A 16,765-nucleotide genomic window follows, 5' to 3' on the forward strand; every position below is an offset into this window, starting at 1 on the left:
CAGACCGCATAAATATAATTGAATTGTTTTAAAGTTTTTATTAGATTATGAAAATAACAATTTACAAGATCTGTTAATCGTACCTAATTTGTTTTATACTAAAGATAGTTTTTCTTCACTTTACTACATAAAATATTAATGGCATGCAATAATTATAAGAGACAACAAATTTCCCATTTCCGTAAACTTTCTATTTAAAAAACTCCAAGTTCGTAAATGTTTTTTTTTTCTCATATAATTGTACGAACATATTTGACATTTGGGTGCAATCACAATTTAATATATTATTTTTAAAAAACCCAACAAATTTTTTTTACACAATAAGTATATCTATCAATTTAAGTTTTAAGCTTTAATAAAACGTTAAATGATAATTAAACATATATTTTGTACAAATTTAGATGGTTGTCAAATAGTTGAAAATAATAACATAATAAACAGCTCTTTTTGAAAAAACAAAAAGAAAATAATTTTAGTTATATGATAAAGAAGAGGCAATATTATGCGAGCACTAATCAATATTATGTGAGCACTAATGCCTCTGCGGCAGTTGTTCAACAATTTGTAATAATAATTGATTATTACAGAGTACAGCGCCCAATATTATTTCACTACACGAAACTATTAACTGTGTGCACTTGAGCGCACTTGCTTGCTTGCTGCAAATAATATTTTGGACAGGTAGCATCGAGCAAAAGGCCATTACGAGCCTTAAAAGCCTAATTGACAATTAAATGGACGCAAGAAAGCAGCATGAATCCCAAAAATGACACAGAAATTGTTTGAAGTTCCGAGTTCCTATAATCTTTTCAAATATTTTTCTTGATGTTTCTCCAAAAAGAAAAGTTTATCTTTGTGATTTCACAAGCAGAATGAGAACTATGACAGAAAGGGATACTTATTTTCTCAACAGCTTTGACCGCATTCCTTGCAAAATCCTTAGTCGGAGGCTTGAACTCACCTTTGAGCTCAAGATGATTCAATACTTTTGACAACTTTTTTGGCCTGTCATGGAGAGGTTAAGAAAAAGGCAAAAAATGACGAATAATGAGCACACCATTCTTCAAATATACGCATGCATTAGCACATAGCAAATACACAACACATGCATGCAAAGCTTTAGACGCTATAAAAGAACTATTCTTATCAACTTTGTGTGACAATAGCAGGAAAATGGCCACAAATAAGTTTCCTCCATAGCTTGAATGACACGGAGGGCATAGAAGATAAGTCAATACATCAAGCACTAGATTCTTTTCCAATTATATAATGCAATGAATGATTCAAAAACTCATTTCCCACCTTTGGGAAGGAGGAAGTTAATAAAGTAAGGCCAAACTTAAGAAAAACAAACAACAAACAATAAAATTTTTTTGTAACTTGTACCTGTTCTAAAGTTAAAAACATGATCACATTCCAAGATCCAAGCCGTCCAAAATTGGGGATAAATCCCTTATAGAATGCAAGAGGTCCCTGCAAGAGCATCAGATTGTTTTAAGTGAAACAATTGTCAAACTGGGCTCTCTGCCAGATTAGTCTACTGAGTAATAATGAACTTCACAGTTTATAGGTAGACTAACTTAACATATGGGATATAATATAATAGTTCAAACTTGAACCCATTAGACATAATATGATAGTCAAACCTGAAGAAAGAGTATACCAGATGAGAACAAAAAACAATCGTATAAACAAACACAGCTCACTCTCTCTCTTATTTCCCACTCTCAGTTTTAGCAAACAAACAGATTTTCCTCAAATTGGGAAAATTTTCTTTGAATAAACGCAGAAGATAATGATTGTTAGACCTTTATGCCATGAGAAATCTGGCAAAAATTAGTTGTTTAAACAGACTGATAAGTTAACAACTGCTATGAAAAAATTTGGCAATGGGTGGGTGTAGTATATTTCAAAACAAAATAGTTGGTTATTGTTTCAATTTAAAACTCTAATTATATTAATCTCTTGGACATTAGAGAGCACAATTACGGGAAATAGATTAAAAAATTCAGAGCTGATAGAATACAAGCATACATCATTCTTCAGTGTTTTGACAAAACAATCAAGGGTGCTTTTGTAGCTGGAATCTCCCATCATCCTCGACTTAACCTGCCAAAAGCAGTAAAACAATTAGCCTTCAGAAGAAAGCACGGGAAATGACCTTTCTAGACATGCATATTTTGCTGGCAACTAATTACCTGACAAGCAGCAAGCAACACTACATCAGAAAGCAATCAAACCATAAACCAATTTCAAGGGCTCCAAGGCATATGAAAATGCTCACCACATCAACTGGGGAACCAATACAAACAGCAAAAAATCCTGCTCCAAGACCAGCAATAAGATGAGTGACAACATTGTCTGTGAACCCTGGAATTTTTAGAATTGTCTGCACAAAAATACAAGTCATTATAAACAACATTACTTCAGATTCCATAAGAGCAAAAAAAGTGCCAATTCTTATAGATTGAGCAAACCTGCTTCACTTGATCATAGCTGGCTAGTTCAGCAGCATTTATAATAGCATTTCGTGCTATGTTAGGTCCCAACCCAGTCCACAGAGCCCCAACCCCTTCCTAGGAATCAGATAATGAAGAAGTGGAATGAATAACAAACACAATGTCAAGGAACTTTTATATGTCTCTCCCACTATGAGATGAACAACCTGTCTCATGATTGTCGAATATGCATTTAGCGCTCCAGAATAGCGCCTTGGGACACCAGCTGGTAATTTTCCTTCAGCCTGAAGCCTAACTTTCACAAGATCAGTTGGATTTGCAACTGCAATCGCCAGAGCACCTATTTGAAAAGATAGTCACGTAGTTAATGAATCGAAACGAAAAGGAACCAGCAATTGTCTTGCTGTATTTATCTAGGTAACAAGGAAATCTCCTCCAAGTAAATGACTAAGCTTGATAAAGTAAGAGACAAGGATCCATTTATGTTGTTTAACAAGATTCTCCTAAAGTTTCCATAAAGATAATTAATTCCTAAAGCAACCAGCATTTTACTCACCAGTTGTTAGTGCAGCAAGTATTTTCTTGCTTAATGGAACATCGCCAACAAAGTCACTGCCTGTGTAAAAGGTCTTAACCTGCCAAGTAAATGATGTGTACAGATGTTATTCAGGAAGCAGACAAAAAATGTATATTATGTAAGTTTCATGTAAGAGTAGATTTGTTGTAACTCACGGGCTCATAAAGTCCAATCCTTAAGCCTCCGTAAAGGCATTGGCGATGTAACCCTGGTATAATGCCTTTCCATAGTGCTGCTAGGCCTTCTTCCCTACCAATTGTAGCAACAGTGCCCAACAATCCCCTGTATTTTGGTAAGCTTGCTGCATCTCCAGCAACCACATTCTTTTGGAGCTGTAGCCTAACCTTAGCAGTGTCCAGAGGAATGGTACAAATCTGCATTGGATTTAAATCTATGCTTATAAACAAATGCACCTGTAACAATTAACACTCAGCTGCACCATAATCTATATAATTCAAAGCTTCTCATATGAGATCAGATTTTTTTCTCTTTCCTTTTTGTTTTCAGGCAAACATTCGAATACAAAGAACTTGAAAACCTAACTGCACAAATTGGTTCATAGTGGCACAGAAAATTGATCCCAATCTATTTTGGACTAATGGACAATAAGATAGTCCAGTTCACTAATATGGCATAAACCAGAGTAGAGGTCTAATATCAAATATGAGCCTATACAATCTGCAATTTCTCCAAAAGTAGATGTCTACCAACATAGCCATTACGTATATATGAACTCAAGCATAAAACACACAGTAATAAGAAAAGCACCAATTCAACACATTAAAAATTAAAATGAAACTCCCCATTTTGAAGTAAAATCATGCATCTACTATCTAATGCTTTAAAAAATTATCAACGGTACATAAGCAATTCTACCTAAAAATGATATAAAGCAGAGGTCTACATGTTTGACTACTAACATCACTGCACATCAAGACCCACAGGTTCTTCTTTCTCCGTCAGAAATCATAAATAAAGCCGCTTATTACATGACGATAAAAATTAATCCATGAGACACAAGTTAACATTCACCGCTCAATCCTGAACGAAGTAGAACTACTTCGAATTACACTCACGACTAATTTTAAAATTTAAACACAAATGTATCAATAGCCGATCCATATCAAGCTAGATATCGCGATATTGGGACAGAAAAATATGCGATCAAATCAACAAAGCAGTAAAGTAATAAGGAGAAAATGGCGGTAATGTACTTCAGCGAAACAGGCAGCGAACGCACTGGCAGCGAAAGTTCCAGCGAAGGAGATGTCGGATTTTCCCTTGCTATCGGCCACCATGTTTAATCTAGGGAACTAATCACAGAGAAAAGGAGAACTAAGCTTTGATGGATCTGATTAAACAATAGCAAAGAAAGAGGAAAGCCACAGCAAAAAGTAAATAAACTGAAGACTGGAGAAGCAGCGAGCAGAAATGGCGGAAAAAATAGATATCTCCTAATTTATCTAGATTTATTTTGAACATATATGAGGAAATTTGTATAACCTGGAACGAGAATCTTGGGAAAAGTGTAAAATGGTGGCCAAGTTGATCTGCTGCGCGTCAATCGTCGTCACCACCTCGCTATGGCATTACAGTTTGGACCTTTTAAGCTTGCCTTTGAATGCGTCCTTTAAAACGTTGGTATCCTCTACTTCCGTTTCTAACTTTTACATTTGCAATCATTTTCTAGTCCAATCAAAATCCACCACGTGTAAAATCCCGAAATTTAGAGGCGGAGTCGTGTTTCAACTGGCAAGCTAGGCGGCCGATAGCGTTGATGACTGTGGAACGAGTAAGGTCAGGTTCTTTTTAGAAAACAGGTAATGGCAATATCAGATTTTTACCAATGACGGCCAAAAATAAAAAATAAAAAATACTATTCTTACAATATTAGATAGATTATGTTATTTGTAGCTTATTTTATAATTAATATATCATTGTTACTATTAAATGAGTAAGCAAATTACTTGAAATGAACAAGAGAGTTTATTTGAAGTACTTAATTATATTTATTCTATTGGTGTTAGATAAAATTGTTATTCTAATATTCACTTTATGTTTAATATTTTAAGATATGATAATACTTTACAAATTTTTTTATTATAATTTAATATAAACTACATAAAGTAAATATTTTTAATAATAACAAAAACGATCGTAATTCAAAATTATTTGGACAAATATCAGATATCTTAATAATTTTAAAACGACTTTATTTTTATTATTGAAGTAGTGCATCAAGATTTAGAGATGACCCTAAAAATCAAAATCGTTATAGAATTTTATAAAATATTTTAAAAAAATTAGGATGTAATTTTAAGAAAAAATTAATCTTAAGATTCGAACAGTGTCTAGAGTCATACTTTAACATTAATGAATAGTTTATGAGCCTCCTAATTTATAAACAATGCAGTTTTTAGGCTAACCTAAATATATATATATATTTTTATACTGTGTTTGGAATAATGAATTTCAGAAAATTTTGTGAAATTCATTTATAATTCTAAATTTTGAAACATAAAATTAAGTCCAAATTTCATTAAAAAAAATTAATGGAAGTTAGAAATGAATTAATAAATAAAAATAAATAAATTATAAGAGAGATAAGATAGGAATAACTTGGTCTCAGCAGTTGAAACTTGAATTCTGGTGTGTAACATGATGCTCCCCAAGTGGCCCATCTGGAAAACATATTCTCAGAAATCTAATGCGCCTTCCTTTAAGGTTGCCACTCACAAAGAATTCTTCTAGTACAAAGAAGTCCCATCAGTTTCACAAAGGTATGTATGTATGTGTATATGTATGTATATATAGAGGTGTTCTTTTAATAAAAGATAGAAATTTATTCATCAAACAGAATTAACCAATACAAAAATTCATGGGTTTGTAATGTTGATGAACATTATATAAATCTTTCATAATATGGTTTCTTAACAATGATTTAACTGAAAATATTGAGCAAAATTTACCCATACAATGAACACATATGTTAATCAAGTTCTCAGGAGAGAATTAAAGATCATATATCAACAGAGATGAAGAAGTTTTCTTCTCACTCAATAAGTTATAGTATAAAAGATAAATCAGTGTCTTTTCTGAATTCCAGTTCAGTCTGCTAATGTTTTGATGTTGGTTTGTATGAACTCTGTATTTAAATTCCTCAGAGAAGAAATCCTAGAAAGAAAAAGCTATGTCATCTACCATCCCAAGCAGTTGCCTAAACTATTAAAACCAATTACTTGTAGACTAAGATAACAAACAATGTGCTTGTGTAATGATTTTTCATGTTGGAGTTTCATTTGCTCCTCTTCTTTGATTCACCGTGAAGAATAACTCCAACTACTGTGAGCGAATAACCCAAGCAATTTCATTGCGGATATGGGACTTTAAATACCAGAATCTAGATAATCACGGTAATGGCCTGTTTTGCATTCCCCAGAACCTGTAAGATTTTGCAAACCATTACCTTCGAACTGGATAATAAATTCTTCCAGCAAGGAATTAAAACTCATGATGCTATCAAACTGCAATGTGTATTGCATAACAGTTGATACATACATGTAAGTAATAAAAACACAAACAGTAATCTAGCTTGGGTATTAATGATCACAGCAGGAGTAGCTCCGATGTGTGACATTCTTACCAAGTGTTCCATCTATTTTTTCTTAGATGTGTAAGGTTTCGTAATGTTTTCTAAAATATAACAGCGAATGAAATTCATTATTACTTTATTCGGTACTCTGGATCACAGTAGCAATACGTACAAGTTTAATGCATTGTTCTTAAATGTGTTACATTGGCAAAAAGAGAAGAAATCAGGTAAGAAATTTTACACGCAAAAAGCAGGAAGATATGCTTAGTTGTTGGTAAAAATCTAGTATAACAGAAACATGGCTAAAGATAGACTAGAATTGTTAAGTACGCTTCTAATATAACCAAAATATTTGGCTATACCTGGATAGTCAATGCGCTTGTTGGGTCACCAAGAAATTAGTCAAGTCGAAAAATGCCAGAGATGAATTGAAAAGCAGATACAGACTACGTTAATCTTTTTTTCGGGCAAGCTTCAGTGTGATCTGAAGTACATTTCCCTCCATCAACAATGTTGTAGGAAGTAAGAATGCTAACAGTGCCATATGCATCAGAAAATTCATCGAGTTAAGCTTTTCCCTGGAAAAGATCAAATTTGGTGCAAACTAATATACTAGGGGGCAAAATAAAGCACCAGATTTAGATGATTGATTCAGTTTAACTCCACTGGTTTATCAAGGAACCCAGAGAAACAGGAAAAGAGATTCATTACCCATTTGAATACAGCCAAATAGCCTGAAGCACTACCTTAAATGCCCTTACAGCCGTAGCTGAAACACACACGATAATTTCAAAGAGATGGAAATTCGGTTTGCCCTGCAACCAAATAGTTGTGCATAACAATGAACAGAAGCTCTCAAAAAGGAAAGAAAACAAATATAGTAAATGTTGCAAAAAGGCCAGGATCTTAAAATTATCTATAGATAACTGCAGCTACTTTATGGCTGGCATGATTAAACTATCTTGTTTTTGATCTTTATCAGCTATAGACTACTTCAGCAACTCATTTTCATCATTATCTCTAGAGCCTGAAAGGCTAAAAGAAATGTGAAGAGAAATCAGGAGGAATAATCATCTCGATCCAAAAGAGGAACCAAGAAATTAAGGTGGTTCCAGTACATTGTTTCCAACAAGATTGTAGAGAGCTCTACTAACCAAGGCATGAGCCCCCAAGTTCCAATCACCAGGAATCGAAGAAAATCCATCTGAATAAAACCATTATGAGCAGAAAAGAAATCATCAACGAAAAATTCCAACACAGATAAAGAAGATATAGGCGCTGCAATATGGCTCACCACCCATTTGCAATCACTTCCGACAATCACATTCAAGAATCCATTCCACATGGCAACCTGCAAATTGAATAACGTGGCATGTGCTTCAGCAATAAACACAGGCAGGGTGTCGGGATCCTATGCATAGCTGCTCATACAATTAACCTATTAGCATCCTTAAACACAATCCTAAGCCCAATAGAACTAGTCTTCGCAATTGTAGCATCACAATTTAAACCGATACATGTATTGCTGAATATGTATAAACTGATATTGAATGAGCCCAGTACTTATATACTGAACATGGATAAACTGATACATGAACAAGAAACACACAGAGATTAAGTTATAACCAATTAACATTAATGGTAGTTCTATGAAAAATAAAGGGATCAGACTTCTGACAAAACTTTTTTCTAGTAATTGTTATGAGAAGAAGAGGTTCACTGACAGATGGAATGACAGAGAGATTGCTGAAATAAACCCAGATGCTAGCTTCAATAGTAAGTCTGCAGCAGCAAAAGGACAACAATATTTTGCATGTTGATGCTAAGAATTAGATGTCATAGGGATATCTTTCACTAAATCCATCAATAACTAATCATCAGTCAACCAAGTCTTTTGCTTTTTGTAGGAGATCTGAATTCTCTTTATTCAAAATGAACATAAAATCAAAAACTAAACTCTTCAGCAGGAATGCAAATCAGAATTTCACAGAAACAGAAGTTGAGTGGTAGATGAAAACAATAATGATGAAATTAGTTTACTAGCAATGATAATCCCTGAAACAACAGGTAGCAGAGTGGCATAGGAAAGCCAGGTCTCTCTTTTGCTGGTCAGTGTAGCCCAAACTGGCAGTGGAGAAAGCTGCCTTAAATGACATCGAAAGGTACCTTAAGGACACATTCCAAGACGACAGAGCAGCAGAAAACCAGACTGAGTCCAGTTATCTTCAACAACTGGGTTCTATACTCTGCATAGGCACCAGTGCGATTGCTATGTAGCTTTGCAATGAACAAGCTGCCATGTGGCCAATGGTCAAGTACTTGCTAAACTGTACCACGAAATCACAAGCCAAGTTGTGGCCCATAGTACTTGAATCTTCATTGGTTCGGAGCATTTCAAGAATTTGAAGCTCCTGTAAGCTGCAGAATATTTGGAGAAGAAGATGACAAGAATAGCAGGTCATGCTACCTACATGGAGAATGAAGGGGGCTCCCATCTAAAATCTTTGCTCTCGTGCGAGACAATGCAATTACTGGCCGTTTGACGTTGATTTTATGATTCAATACTGATTAAATCCATAAATTTCACATGGACAACAATGGTGTTAAAATGGCACGTGTTCAATATGATCCGGTGGCACATAAAGGTGCTTATCTGAGGTATATTTCAGAAAACTTTCAACAAATAGTTGACAGTTGACGAACAGAAAAGCTGTATGTATGTTTAATGTTTTAAAACTCAATTAAGGAATATAAGTTCAATCCAAAACAGTCATGTAACTTGCACGAGCAAACCATGACTCTAATCTGGACAAGCCACCAGAATTATTGATGCTCACCCATGAATTTTCCCTGGCAAGATTAAAACATTTCTTCTAAAAACAATGTAAAGATTGGAATATCAGATTTCCCATGAGTAAGCTATCTATTTTCTTTTCATGGCATAAATTGTCAGTAATGTTCAAGTAAGATATCTATAGGTGTTTGCCCTCTTCTTTTTGCCAGAGATCTTCAGGACTCACCATGAAAATGTGCTCATGAAGAAGGATTAAGTACAATTTTTCAAACTGATTGTATATCATATCCTGATAAACTACAAACAGATCTTGGATATCGAAACGTAGTCAAGTAAGATATTGAATATCATAGTATACCGTTAACAATTTTTCACCGAGATTTCTGCTCATATCACCACTTCATTCTACTACAAAGGCACTAGAAGAACCTGTGAAATGACTGATTGACCCAAAAAGTGCCTTCGAAGCACCAAAATGCCTGATTCTGTACACACCTGAAACAGCAGATTCTGGTATCTGCCATTCTATGGTTCCATAACTCCATGGGCTGAGTTTTGAAGGCCTTGACCACTTAAAACGTAGGCAGAAGTCATCATCATCATAAGCAGGGAACCATGTCTTCTGCCCCTGAAGTCCTTCAACTAGTGCAAATGTGCCCTCAGTCATAAGATCATTTCTGGGGCAAGCAGACCAGAAGGTGACTGTGACTATATCACCCTTTCTGAAGGTGGAATTAGGCGGGATATCAGTTTTAACATCCCCAAAGCTCACACCAGGAGGGGTTGCATCCACAATGACTGGCGTGAGTAAGCTGATTTGTTTGTCTAGGAGATCGGGGGGCTGTGGCCCTGGTCCAAGAGCTTGGCCACTGATAAGAGCAGCTGCTAATTTCTCGAACTCCTGAGTGTATGCACTAAGTGTGTGTGGACCATAGAGAGTGGAGGCTCCCTGAAAATCAGCATGTGATACCAGTTAACAGATACTCATCATAATTGCCAAACATTTTGCCACTCAATGTAACTGAGATGACAAAATAGCAAACAGCAACAACACACTGAGAGATTGTTAACCAACAAAATTGATGAAGGCAACAAGCACACTAACCTCGTATCTTTGCACCTGGTATTCCTCATAGGTAGTCACATACTGAGAATATGTATTTGTCAGCCCTGCAATGACAATATGGACATTGTTGCCAAGTTCGTTATTACGTCCAGAAGTAAGCACCATCCTCACAGCATTCCTGAGACGCCTTCCAGCCATTGTTGTGAATTCTGCAAAGACCACTAGCAATATCAATAAACACAAGACAGCCAAAGATGAACCCCGTGATCAAATAACAGAACATATGACAGTAGTCCATGCTTGTATCATCCAGAGATAACACCAAATGAGGTATCTAAGATTCTGTTTTCAAGCTCGAAAGAGCTTCAAATTTACCAGGGTCTTAAAATAGTAGAAGCCAAACAGAAAAAAATTATTGGAAGAAAGCAAAAGGTTTTCTCTACCTCCAGGTACACTGAGAATTATGAGTTGCCCAATTTGTAAAATTTGAACTGGAAGTATTGAGGGCTGCATGGGTTGTTAAACACAAAATCAATAAGCATGATCGCTCAAGGTATCTGTTGAAATCTAATATTGACCATTGTATTCACAAATAGCCATTATAGAAATGACTCAAAAAACTCTATCATTCATCCAAAGCATCAGTTGAAATGTTTCTTTAGTGATAGATTGAAACGAAGTATTCCTCATGCACCATAGACATGCAACAATGACATCAATATATTTGGAAGAAAAAACAAGTGACCAGGCTAAGCATCAGCTGATGTATGTATCTACTATCTAGAATGAATTATATGTTTGCCATAAAGCTTATAATGTGTATCCTCAACAAGAAAAGGAAAGGAGTATATATGGAAAAGGAATTTCAATGTTCCTGTGACCTGATATTTATGACACTTCTACCATATGCTTCTGAGCAACTCACTTAGGATATTTTTTGGGTGCATCAGTGGCCTAGCTGTCTATCCCATGTGAGGGACTCAGGATTGTTTCCAGGTGCATCAGTGGCCTCACAGCCTATGCCATGTAAGGCACTCAATATGCCCAATCATTGACTTTACTTTCAGACACTTTTCACCATTTTTACAAGGTGCAAAATAATCTAAGCACTCACCGCCCAGTCATATGGTTCCTTCATTTCACCGGTATCAAGCAGAATGGGCTTAGGATGCTGGCACTTGATCTGTTCTTGATTTGGGGACTTCAGAAGATCCCTCACTAACCTCCAGAAGATATTACCCTGAGGAAAGCATCAACGAGCAGAAACTTAGTGCAGTTTAGGTTCTCACCATTAAAGCATACTCTAAAGCATGGAACAGACATGCACTAAAAATTTCCAAATTACCTTATCATCTCCTTGCTTAAAGTCAAAAGCTCCAGGCCCATCAGTGGTTCCAGCAGCAAAAGCAAATCCCACTGCAGCTGGGCATGTTTTCACCACTTCATTGCCACCTTGTGCTTTAGGAAGTGAAACCTCAACATTGGAGAAATCCACATAAGCATGTTGATATCCGATATTTCCTTTCAGCTTCTCGGTGGCTTTATTGAAGAGTTCCACAGCTTTTCTGAATTGCCTTTCTCCAATAATACGTGTGCTCTCAAATTCATCAGGATAGCTGCCAATAACATATATTCATCTCACTATTTTTACAAGTAGCCAAAGTCTGAATGTTAAAACAAAACAGTAATAAAGATCAAGAGAGATGCATACCCTGGGCCTCGCCCATAACACAACTCATTTTTCCCATTACAGGTACTGTGATTGAAATCACAGGGCAGCTCAGTGTCTATGCAGAACGCCCCAAGAATATTTGGACTTACATCACCACAATTTGATTGGCAGAATGCAGAAACAAATTGAGGCCTATCAGCATGCCTGAAAGCATTCCTTACCCGCTTTGCAACACTCAAGAATTTTGTTGTAGGTTTTCCTTGAGGAGACTTAAAGGAGGAAGCAATTTCCAGCAGCTCCTTACCTGTTTCAGATGGACTGCATATTACTACACTGGAACCACTTGCTGTTATTTATTGGATGAAGGACATTATGCTGCAATATTCACCTTGTCGATCCACTAATCGGAAATCACCCGGACTGGCATCCTACTCTTTTCCTTATGTATATGTAAGTTTTTCTATATATTTATTTATTAGCTCATAGCATTGGGAGGTCAACTTCTAATTAAAGATTTACAATTGGATAAGTATCATTGCATATAAGTTGGTTTTCCAATCTATGTATATGTTGACATACTAAAATCAGATTTCAGCTACAAACATAACCAGTTGATTCATGGATTTTCTATATGTATATACCAGGGTCAATTAAAGAAGAGTTCACATACTGTTTTTTTGACGCTTAGAAACAATGCTTGAAACTCTTCGAGGGATTTTGTCAGTTTGAGAATTATTTGTCAAAAGATTACCAAAAGCATCCAAATTCTGTGCAAACCAGTCCTCCATAAATCTGGCTGCAGCTCCTTTGTTGTCACCACTAATCAGTGAGTTCGTACGACTCATAGAAGTTCCATGAGTTGCAAACCAGTTAAAGCTTCCGATTGGACCCCACTCATCATCAACGAATTTTATGAGTGTCATTTCTTTATCAACATTGTACTTATATTTACTCCTTTCAGCAGTGGGATTGTTGAGATATGCACTAGGGCTACGATTTACACCAGCATCCAGGAGCTCTCCTGTGTCCCCACGATGAAAAAGTTCATATAGCTTTTAAATATGATATTCTTATATAGCTGGAGAGACATTTAAATGAAATAAATAGTCCGTAAAGGATAAAGAGCTAATGGAGATAAAATTCGCCAACTGAAGAGAATCTTTGCCTCACAAGGAAATTTGCAACTGGCTAGAAAAAGAAGTGCATAAGTACATTCTAAAAGCAAGTACTATATCTCCATCAGAGGCCCTCAGTTACCTATCTAAGTGGCTATATACACTTATATGTCCATATGGAATCATGGATGCCCAATAAACAAATACAATGGCGAGTCAGTTACGAAATGGCTCAAATACATTCAGAACAAGGAGCAGTTAACAAGCATGCTGCTACATAGTCCAGTCAAACAGGATCACGAGTAATCTCCATTACCTGTATTAATAAAGATAGAACCTGGTCTAAGATTCTCATGAGCTTGTATGATACTTTTCTCAATGCCATCAACAATGACATCAAATGACTGGCGCACGAATCCAAGAGATGTCACAATGTATACAACATATTGGAGATAGCCCCCAGGTCCTGCATGAGTGTGAATACCACTTATAGCAACATTCTTCTCTGTGTAAAGGTCCCCATATCTGGACAAAGGAAGATACACCGTAACAATTTTAAAAGCTGGTATAGTAGGACCAAAAAGCATCTTTTAGAATACTACTTAAAATGCTGACTCAGGAATTAGACATAGTAAGTTTTCCATCTTAAGATGATATGCAAATTCAACTAAAGTTATCTGGATACTATTTTTAACTTAGAGGACAGCCAGAGTCCCAGATTAAAATTAACCCAAGAGGGCAAGCTCAGAGTAGGACGTACCTTGCTTTTAATCTCTCAAGCACCTTAAGCGTAACAATTTGAGAAGCCATGCATGCGTCAAGATTTACGAACACAACACGGTTTCCCTGAGGTTCGGCCACTATGAATGCACGAGATCGCAGCCTGAAATGAACTCCGGAAGTAACCTGTTCAACATTGGCATACCCCATCATGTTGACATCAGCAGCAGGTCCCGTTATGTCATAGCTTCCAAGGCCAATCAAGTATGAAGAATCAGATAGACATTCTCCAAAATTGTGTAGTAAGTAAAATAATAACAATGAAAACCAAATAACAGTAGATGGCCACCCCATTCGAATGGGTAAAGTTTCCATTTTCCTACAAAACGCGGACACTCCACCCTAAATTCTTTTCCCCCTTCAAAGGAAAAACAGAGGAAAACAATCAGAAAGCAGACAAGCAGTAAAATGTCAATAATAATTATAAGTTCCTATTCAAACAAAACAGAATCAGAAGAATTAAACTGACAAGCATAGCAGCAGCAACAGTTAGAATCGGAAACTATAAAAATTACTGACAAATGAAAATAAAATGGAAGGAATGATAGAGTTGAGTTACCAGTCAGGTGAAGGAACTTCAATTTTGGGAAGAAGTCAGCAAAGAAGAGTAGGGAAAGAGAGAGGAAAATGGGAATTCTGAAGAAAGCAGAAAGCCGTGGTGTGCTTTAAAAGCAACTAACAGGAAAATGCAGTGAAAGTGATGAAGGGCACTTGAGGTTGAAGAAGAACGTGGGTGGGACCTGAGAGAAGATAGCTGTAAATCCGTTTACACCTGGTTTTTCAAAGGAATGAAACCTGCAAGGCAAAGCGCATTCAATGCGGACACCTTCAAGTGCCAGAGTTGCTATTGAGTCTCATCCTCCACAAAGCAAAACGCACCGTTTAAAGTCCAGCGGCATGAGAATGAGTTTCTTTTGGAAAAAAAAGAATTCATGTAATTAATTCTTTAAGGCTGCTGCCAAAATATTTTATTTCAATTTCAATTTCAATTTCAATTGAAAACTCTTATCTTCTAAAGTTATATTCAGAACAAATGAATTTATTTATTGAGAAATTTATGTATAGGAAGTGTTTGACACAACTTTTGAATTTGGATTTTACACTTTAAAAATACTTTAGCAAACAAATACATTATACAAAGTACTTTTACTAAGAGCCAAAATTCATATTTGCTTTTTAGGTTTAAATCAAAAGCCACAATGTGTAGCTTCTATAAAATTATTTTAATTTTTACACCTAGAATTTTAAAAATTGATTTTACCAAATACAACTTCTACTTTTTTTGAAGTAAAAATATTTTTTACAACTATTTAACAAATATTTAATTAAAAATATTTTTAGTGAATAATTATTTTAATAATATTTTTAAAATTTAAAACGTAAACTTAAATCACATAAAACTATACACCTAAATTCGTTTGACAAATAACCAAGTAAGATAAAATAATTTTAGCAACCGTCAAAATTAAGATATACTTTTTATAGCTTTAAATTTAAAAATTATAATATATATTTTTTACTTTAACTTTAAATTTATACTTAAAATTTTAAAAATCAAATTTATATATTTTTAAAAGTGATAGTATTTCTTATAATTATTTTTTGTCTAAGTGTCAATTATTTTTTTATTAATAACAGTTTAAAACTCATAACACAATCTTTTGGTACGACTGGTGTAATTTTTTGTTGCAGTTTTTGCGTTTTAAAAATATTTTTACTATTTATATATTGTATTTTTAACCATAATCAGAGTAAAAAAATCTGCTTTAAATAAATTTAAAATAAAAAAATACAATATCTAACTTATAAAAAATAATTTTATCTTTTACTAAAAGTCTATAATTTAAAATCTCACACCTATATAGAAGATCCTCAAATCCTCCTCCTTCCATATTTTCTCAAACTAGCCACCCACCTCCTCTGCCTCCCTGCAGGCAAGCAGCCACCTGCAAGTACCAGCCTCTGCGATTTACCGCCGGTGCGACACCTGCTACCAGTCGCCGGTCTCGAAAAAAACCAAGCGGATGGGGCAGAAATGGATCCGGTTTCGGGTTAGACAAACGGGTCCATACACGGATTTCTCACCAGACACGACGGTCAGCGCCGAGCTTCGAATGTGAGATAGTGTTGCCATCAACCTTGAGAGCAAACGGGAAGCGGGCATCCGAGTCGGACACGGTGCGGTGAGCAAAAACCACAGTACCCATGGCGCCTTCGTCAAGAATTTCAAGAGGTCTGATGTCATCCAGCTCCATCTCCAGTAATAATCGTGATGGTGGAAGTGGTGATGACGGTGTCTCCATTTTTAGAAAGAGAAACAAGAAAAAGCAACTCGGGAAGGAGAAAGAGAAACAGAGAGAGATGGGTTTCTGCGTTGCGTTTTGGCTTATATAGTTGGTTTTTTTTTTCCTCTTGAAATGTTGTTTACCGCAAGTGTACAAATATTTGATTGTTGTACAAGAGGAATGTTTTTTTTTGGTTAATGACTTTTCAGTTGTTACTTAGGGGTAAATAATTATTTTACATTTTTATAAGTTAATTTAAATATTTGCTATAATTAAATATATATATATACTATATTTGTATATGTAATATACATATAAATAACTGTACTATTACATATTTACATAAAGTATAAAATATAGTATATAAATAATAATACGTACAATTAATAATTTAAATTATATGTTTTATTTATTAATATTGATCT

At 35.3% G+C, this 16,765-nt stretch overlaps 2 protein-coding genes and 1 pseudogene across 6 annotated transcripts; all 3 read right to left on the reverse strand.

Annotated features, from left to right (window-relative positions):
- Positions 1–500: 500 nt before the first annotated feature.
- Positions 501–4,696, reverse strand: PUMP1 (plant uncoupling mitochondrial protein 1). 3 transcript variants are annotated; one of them, XM_022041714.2, is made up of 10 exons: positions 4,540–4,696; positions 4,251–4,349; positions 3,192–3,410; positions 3,016–3,094; positions 2,666–2,799; positions 2,478–2,576; positions 2,285–2,389; positions 2,035–2,109; positions 1,387–1,473; positions 501–1,005 (listed from the first exon to the last, which is right to left on the reverse strand). In XM_022041714.2, the coding sequence occupies exons 2-10, from the start codon at positions 4,332–4,334 to the stop codon at positions 970–972; spliced, it is 918 nt and encodes a 305-aa protein (XP_021897406.1). In that variant the 5' UTR covers positions 4,335–4,349; positions 4,540–4,696; the 3' UTR covers positions 501–969. The 3 variants fall into 3 exon arrangements, 2 of the variants coding, with proteins under 2 accessions (XP_021897406.1, XP_021897407.1); XM_022041715.2 differs by having other exon boundaries at positions 4,251–4,387; positions 4,540–4,649; XR_015814110.1 differs by lacking the exon at positions 501–1,005 and having other exon boundaries at positions 1,386–1,473; positions 2,199–2,389.
- A 1,329-nt stretch (positions 4,697–6,025) lies between these two features.
- On the reverse strand, positions 6,026–9,387 carry LOC110814203 (putative sugar phosphate/phosphate translocator At3g11320; annotated as a pseudogene). Its single transcript, XR_015814111.1, has 6 exons — positions 8,795–9,387; positions 7,923–7,979; positions 7,783–7,832; positions 7,340–7,443; positions 6,991–7,206; positions 6,026–6,478 (listed from the first exon to the last, which is right to left on the reverse strand). The product of XR_015814111.1 is annotated as a putative sugar phosphate/phosphate translocator At3g11320 (transcript).
- A 287-nt stretch (positions 9,388–9,674) lies between these two features.
- LOC110814202 (Neutral/alkaline non-lysosomal ceramidase) lies at positions 9,675–14,959 on the reverse strand. Of its 2 annotated transcripts, XM_088209918.1 has the most exons (11): positions 14,615–14,959; positions 14,345–14,413; positions 14,036–14,242; positions 13,592–13,800; positions 12,831–13,181; positions 12,200–12,464; positions 11,834–12,104; positions 11,603–11,728; positions 10,932–10,995; positions 10,528–10,697; positions 9,675–10,371 (listed from the first exon to the last, which is right to left on the reverse strand). In XM_088209918.1, exons 2-11 carry the CDS (start codon positions 14,368–14,370, stop codon positions 9,823–9,825), a joined length of 2,238 nt encoding a protein of 745 aa, XP_088066044.1. In that variant the 5' UTR covers positions 14,371–14,413; positions 14,615–14,959; the 3' UTR covers positions 9,675–9,822. The 2 variants fall into 2 exon arrangements, with proteins under 2 accessions (XP_088066044.1, XP_021897287.1); XM_022041595.2 differs by having other exon boundaries at positions 14,036–14,413.
- Positions 14,960–16,765: the final 1,806 nt, after the last annotated feature.

Source organism: Carica papaya, chromosome 8, assembly GCF_054855325.1.
Source record: "Carica papaya isolate Zhongbai chromosome 8, ASM5485532v1, whole genome shotgun sequence".
Lineage (NCBI taxonomy): Eukaryota > Viridiplantae > Streptophyta > Magnoliopsida > Brassicales > Caricaceae > Carica > Carica papaya.